Consider the following 6016-nt stretch of genomic DNA (forward strand, 5'->3'; position numbering starts at 1 on the left):
CAGGGGTGTTCGGGGAGACCTCGAGGCCCCCCAGCCGCTCCCTCAGCTCCCCGTCTTCCTCCGAGAAGCCATGGGCAGGCAGCAGGTAGAAGCCCCCGCGGCTGTCTGGGGAAGGGGGCCCAGGTCAGCAGCCCCTCCTCAGCTGCAGCCAGACCACCTGTCCAGACCTCAGGCCTGGTCTTCGTTTGTGGGGCCTGTGAGAACCGAGGGGCGCCCAGACCCCCGCAGCACGTCTCTCAGTGAGCCAGGCTGCCCACGGAGCAGGCGGCAAATCCATCTACTCGGATGGCGTGCGGCACTTCCTTCTGTAACATGGTTCTATTTTAATGTGTCTAAGAAAAAATATGACTAGCACACCAGCTGCTAATTTCTCGGAGGTTATGGCCGAGAATGAGACTAGATTTAAAAAGTGAGTGGGTTCAAACCAACTATTGAGTAAACAATGGCGAGTGGGTGTCACCACAGTGGGTCTGGTGGACACAGGCTTTCCTTCAGGGAACCACAGTGTCCCTTGGGTGGGGCAGGGCTAAAAAGCCCCTTCCTCCGCTCTTTAGACTCCCCAAGGTTGTGTCCCCTCCCTGGTCTCTGCGACTCTGACTTACCGGGCACAGGGGTGATAAGGTGACGCTTGGGTGGTGTGTCCTGCCGGGTCGACCTCAAAGCAGGTGGCCGAACTATTGGAGAGGGGAACAGGTGAGAGGCAGGTACCAGGCCGGGTCCCTAACGACGCGGCCTCAGGGGCTCAGGCACTCTCCGCCCCCATCTGGACCCAGGGGCCCCAAGTCCTGCCCCGTGCTCACCTGCCCTGCTCTTGAGGGCCTCGAAGGCCTCCAGCTCCACGGGCAGCACCATGCTGTCGAAGCGACCCAGGTCCGTGGGGGCCACCACACTCCTGGGGGACGGCAGCAGACGGAGGGTGGGCGGCGGTGCCCTAGGGACGTCGGGAGGCATCGGGATCTCCTTCCTGCCCCCCAGCCCTGCCCACCTGATGTCCCGCAGCAGCAGCAGCTTCTCAGGCCTGTCCAGAATGGCCAGCAGGGGCCTCGCCAGGTCTTCGACGCCACCCTCATGCACGTACTACGAACAGACACACTACGGTCAGAACAGCCGGGGCTTCCGGAGCCAGGGAGGAGAAACGCCGGGCACGAGGGGCCCGGGCACCCACCTGACCCTCCTGCTTCAAGAAAGGCCCCTTGCAGCCCAGGCTGTCCACTGGGTGGTCTTAGCATGGCAACTGGGTGGGAACTTGCAACAATAATACCAGAGCTGTAATAACAGCGATGACAGGAACGGGCTGGGGACAGGCACGTTCCAAAGCCTTGTGCATAGGGTTTCTCCTGTAGCAGACGCCCTGACAGATCACATATATGTCTTTTTGCTTTAGAGATTTTTGCTATAGGGCACGTGCATTTTCCAGAGAGACATCACACCCGGAGGCATGGCCACGCCACAATCCCTTCTCCTCCGGTTCTCCTCTCGGGATTTTGGGCATGCACACACACATGCCCGCCGTGAGTTTCAAGCCACCAGGTCCGGGACTGGAACCATTATCAGCCATGTGGGAGTCCAGCGCCTTAACCACTATGCCACCCGCCTGCCCCCTAACAAATTATATTGATGATCCCTGTCCTGGAGAAGGAAAATGAGGATCAGAGTAGGACTTCGCTCAAAGCCACGTAGATAAGGAAGTGTGGAGAGGGGTTAGCCTAAGAAGTCTGGCTCTGGCCTGCTCTGGTCCAGGAAAAGGATGTGCAGGGAGTGGACTCTTCTCCCCACCCCCACCGCCCAGGCAGAGGGAAGGAATTCCAGCCAAACACTGGGCCGTGGGCCTGGCTGTTCCAGCGCGTGTCTGCACACAGGCCTACAAATTAGGCTTTGTTCAGGCTGGAGTGGGACCTCAGAGAAGGGGGTGGCTCTACAGAAAGCCTCTGCAGTCAGTACCCTGGGGGGTGGAGCCCCTTCTGCCTGGCACTGCCACCAGCCACACCCGCAGGCTCTGGAGACCTGAGCTCCCCGAGCTGTTCCACAGGACAGCACACCGCCCCCTGGTGGTGAGAGGAAGCCTGACTGGGACAGGCACTTCTAGAACATCTCTGTGTACAGACACGGATGGAGCATGCCCTAGCGGCCAAAGTGAGTCATTCACGAATATTTGGAAATGAAAAAGAAACTGTGTGTGTGGCCCTAAACCACACACCAAGTTACAGGGACTTACACACGTCAGGAGAACACGCCCTTGGAGAGGGACACCTTCACTGTGCAGACCACATGCCAGCATCGGTAACCTCTAAGTTCTAGGCCCTGCACTGGGCAGTGGGGGCACGACAAAGACCCTATTCTTAGGAACTCCGTGTATCAGTCGGGGCAGGTGAATCACGAACCACAGTGAGCCTTGGGCCACTGGCAATGGGGCAGAACGTCTCAGAGGAGGTGGGAGGATCAGCGTGGGCTTCATGGAAGTGGTGGCTTTTTTTTTTTTTTTTTGGAGAGGTTTTTTCTTTAGGGCATGTGCACTCGCCAAAAAGACAGAGAGAGACAGTAAGCGAGAAATCTCCCCCCCGGGGGATGGCCACACCGCAATCTTCTATTAGGATCTTGGGCATGCACACGCAAGTGCCCGGCATGAGTTTAAGCCACCGGGTCTGGGACTCGAACCAAAGTCGACTACACAGGAGGCCAGTGACCTAGCTATTACACCATCTACTGGTCCCAGTGGTGGCATTTATATGACTTTTTCTTTTAAAAATTATTTAATTTAGTTTTATTTATTATTATTTTTCAATTTGACCAGAGAGAGAAAGAGGAAAGCGAGAAAGCAAGCCGCCAGATCCCAGGACTTGAACTGCAGCTGGCCTTGTGGGAGTCCAGCGCTCCAACTGCCACGCCACCTGCTGGCCCCAGCATTTCTACGACTCTACAGGGCAGGTTTAGCAAAGAGCATGGACGTGAAGAGGGAAGTGCCCCAAGAGTGGTATGGAATAACAGGAAGACGGGGGTTCACCTTGAATCTGGGGTCCATGAAGAGCCTCCATGTTGGGCTGTGAGTCTGCGTGACCACTGCCCTAAAGTCCTGCAGTTCATAACCTGGATAGCCTCTGTGCTGGCCATGGGCAGGTCAGTGGGCCGGGGAGTAAAATCACAGCGAGGCCTTGACCGCCAGTGAAAGCAGCTTGAACTCTACAGTGTAAGTGGCCGGAGAGGTGTTTGTAGTCCCTGGTCTAGTGACTGCGGGCGGACTGATGGCTGGAGGTGGAGGAGAGGCCTGGGGTTCAGGGCTACACAGCCCATCTCCAGGGGAGTTCACCAGGCAGAGGGCCTATCTCGTGGTATGGGAGAGGGCCCCCGCCAGGTCCAGGCGGCATGTAGAGTCTGGCAGGTGACCCCAGGGCCAGCAAAGGAGGTTCTGACCTAGGTGAGAAGGAGGGTGGAGAGGAGGGAAAGGAGGGAAAGGAGCCAGGAGCCGGCCAGGGCCAGACACAGTGCCCCACCTAGTGGCCAGAGCCCAGAGCTGCAGGCTTACTGGAGAGGGCACTCCCAGCCCACGTGGCTCTGGGTTTAGCCCAAAGCGGCTTAGCCACCCCACAGCAGGCGCCCCATCCACCCCTCTGCTGCAGTCCAGGCTTTGGCAAGGAGAGGCACAAACGCCGCGTCGTGGTCCCCAGGTGACAATGCAGATGCACAGGCCAGGCGCTCACTAGCACAGTGCATCCAGCCGTCACGCCCACACATCCAGGCACCGGCACCCCATGACAGACACGGCTGCCCTGCACAGGGGGGAGTAGGGATCGCAGCGTGCCCCTGCACACCGTGTGCCTGACGCATGCTCCTCACAGGACACCCGGGTTTTCTCAGGACAGAGGGAAGGGAGAGAACCTTCCCATCTTTCCAGAGGAGCCCTGCCTCTGCAGCCTCCCCAAAAGCGGGCTCCAGGGACTCCCAGAATCAGATTCCCTCCCCACCCTGGGACACCCTGTCTTATTTGAAGTGGAAGGGTACAGCAATGTAGGTGTTTAGGGAGGTTCAGGGGTGTGTGGGGTGAGTGACTACTTACTGGGTAGTGGGAGGGGTCTGGCATGAGGGCTGGCCTGCTGACTCGGAGCAGAGGAGGCATGGGGAAAGGTGGGGGTGCTCAGAGAGGGCAGACGTGGGGACTCACTTTCCTCCACCAGCTGCCTGTCTGGCCCCTTCTCTCCTCAGCTTAAGAATCCCCCCCTGAGGCCAGCAGGTGATGTGGGGGTGAAGGTGGGGACTCCCATGTGGTTGACTGCAATTCGAGGCCTGGATGTAAGGCTTGTTTTCGCACTCCTCTCTCTCCCTCTCTCTCTCTCTCTCTGGTGAATTTTAAAGTAATAATAAATAACATTTAAAAATTATTTTAAAATAAGTCAATTTAAAAAGATCTATCGCTCCCCCAGGGAGGCACCCCCAGACCACACCATCTAAGGCACACTCCTAGTTAACTTTTTTTATGTTTGATGTAGGGCACGTGCACTTGCCAAAGAGACAGAGAAAGGGAGAAACAGAGAGAAGGGAAGTGAGAAAACAGCCCCCAGGCGATGGCCAAGCCGTAACCCCTTCTCCTCCACTCCCTTCCCAGGATTCTCGGCGTGTACACACATGCCAGGCAGAGTTTCAAGCTGCCAGATTCGGGTCTTGAACACGCTGGCCCTGTGGGCTCTAGCTCCCTTAACTACCACACTACTGGCTGGCCCCCGGTCCCGGCTACCTTCTCGTGTTCTCCTTCACGGCACCCTGCACGCTCTGTCGCTATGGGCGAGGTCCTAGCTAGCCCTCTTCCCCCACTGTGAACTCGGTAAGCATGTGTCTATGCGACAGGAGTGACTTCTGCCCTCACGGACTGCCAGCCTCCCAGTGTCGAGCCCAGATCCTGGGCAGTGGGCAGTGGCCTGCTGAGCGAGGGCCGGGTGACAAGTGGCCATGGTAGGACAGGGCGGGCTACAGGCTTACCCTGGAGCAGTGGCGGATGACCGCCAGCACCTCGTCATCAGTCAGCAGCCGCCGGGCCAAGTCCCGCATGAAGGGCCCATCAGTCAGCAGCCGCCGGGCCAAGTCCCGAATGAGGGGCTGTCTGCTCTCCCAGGCCTGCACCCGCTCGTCTGCATTGGGTTGGCTGGAGGGGCTCCCAGACCTGGCAGAGAGCAGGGCCCGGCCCCGCTCCCAGTCTGCGGGCAAAACAAACGGGCATGATGAAGGAGCCAGGAGCCATCGAGGGAGGGCCGGGGCTGCCCTCAGTGGGGCTGAGCCCCAGATCAGACCGACTGAGACGGGTGCCCGGCCGACACGTATGCTCCCCACCACAGTCTTCCAGAGCGACTTCAGCAATGGAGGCCGGCCCCAGCCCCTGGGCACCCACCTGGAGCCCGACGCCAGTCTGCTCCTGGATGGAGGCTTAGCCCAGAGCCCCAGGCCTGAGCACGCGCTGTCTGGGCTGGTCTGTTTCCTACCGGAGTCCTAACACAGGTTTCCCACCATCCCCAGGTCCGTCTCTGGGAGCCCAAGATGCACCCCAATCTGTCTGCCACCCCGTTTTTCCTAGGACACCTAGCCCAGTTCTCTGGCCACCCCCAGCAGGCTGGTCTTTGGTCGCCCCCCTCATGCTGACCCTGCTGAGCCGAGCAGGGCCCCTGTTGGCCAGGCCAGAGCTGAATTACCTCGTCTCCGCCTCCAGGTGACAAACTTCTGCATGGGCCCCGTGCTCCCTGCTGTGAGGAAGAAAGAGGCTCCACTAGATGGTGGCCCTATCTGAAAGTGGAGTCTGGGAGGCCTGGGGCTGGCTGGAAGAGAGTTCAGGCTGGAAGTAGCCAGGACAGCGAGATGGAGGCCTGGCTGCGAGGGCCTGAGGTGGTACCCAGGCAAGGGCTTCGCTGGTCAGCGCTGGAGAGTTGGAACGGTTAGAGTCAGGAGAAGGTGGAGTCTGATCTCCCACTGCAGAGAACCTCAAGGACCAAGCTTGGGGCAGTACCTACCTCCAGGGGACAGGGGGGTGGGGGGGGGA

General features: G+C 59.0%; 1 protein-coding gene across 1 annotated transcript; it reads right to left on the minus strand.

Annotated features, from left to right (window-relative positions):
• Positions 1–392: 392 nt before the first annotated feature.
• LOC114005669 (PDZ domain-containing protein 7-like) lies at positions 393–5037 on the minus strand. The gene is made up of 4 exons (XM_027767396.1): positions 4969–5037; positions 986–1077; positions 801–892; positions 393–674 (listed from the first exon to the last, which is right to left on the minus strand). Exons 1-4 carry the CDS (start codon positions 5035–5037, stop codon positions 457–459), a joined length of 471 nt encoding a protein of 156 aa, XP_027623197.1. The 3' UTR covers positions 393–456.
• Positions 5038–6016: the final 979 nt, after the last annotated feature.

The sequence above is a fragment of the Tupaia chinensis genome, unplaced genomic scaffold, assembly GCF_000334495.1.
Source record: "Tupaia chinensis unplaced genomic scaffold, TupChi_1.0 Scaffold144255_1, whole genome shotgun sequence".
NCBI classification, from domain to species: Eukaryota; Metazoa; Chordata; class Mammalia; order Scandentia; family Tupaiidae; genus Tupaia; species Tupaia belangeri.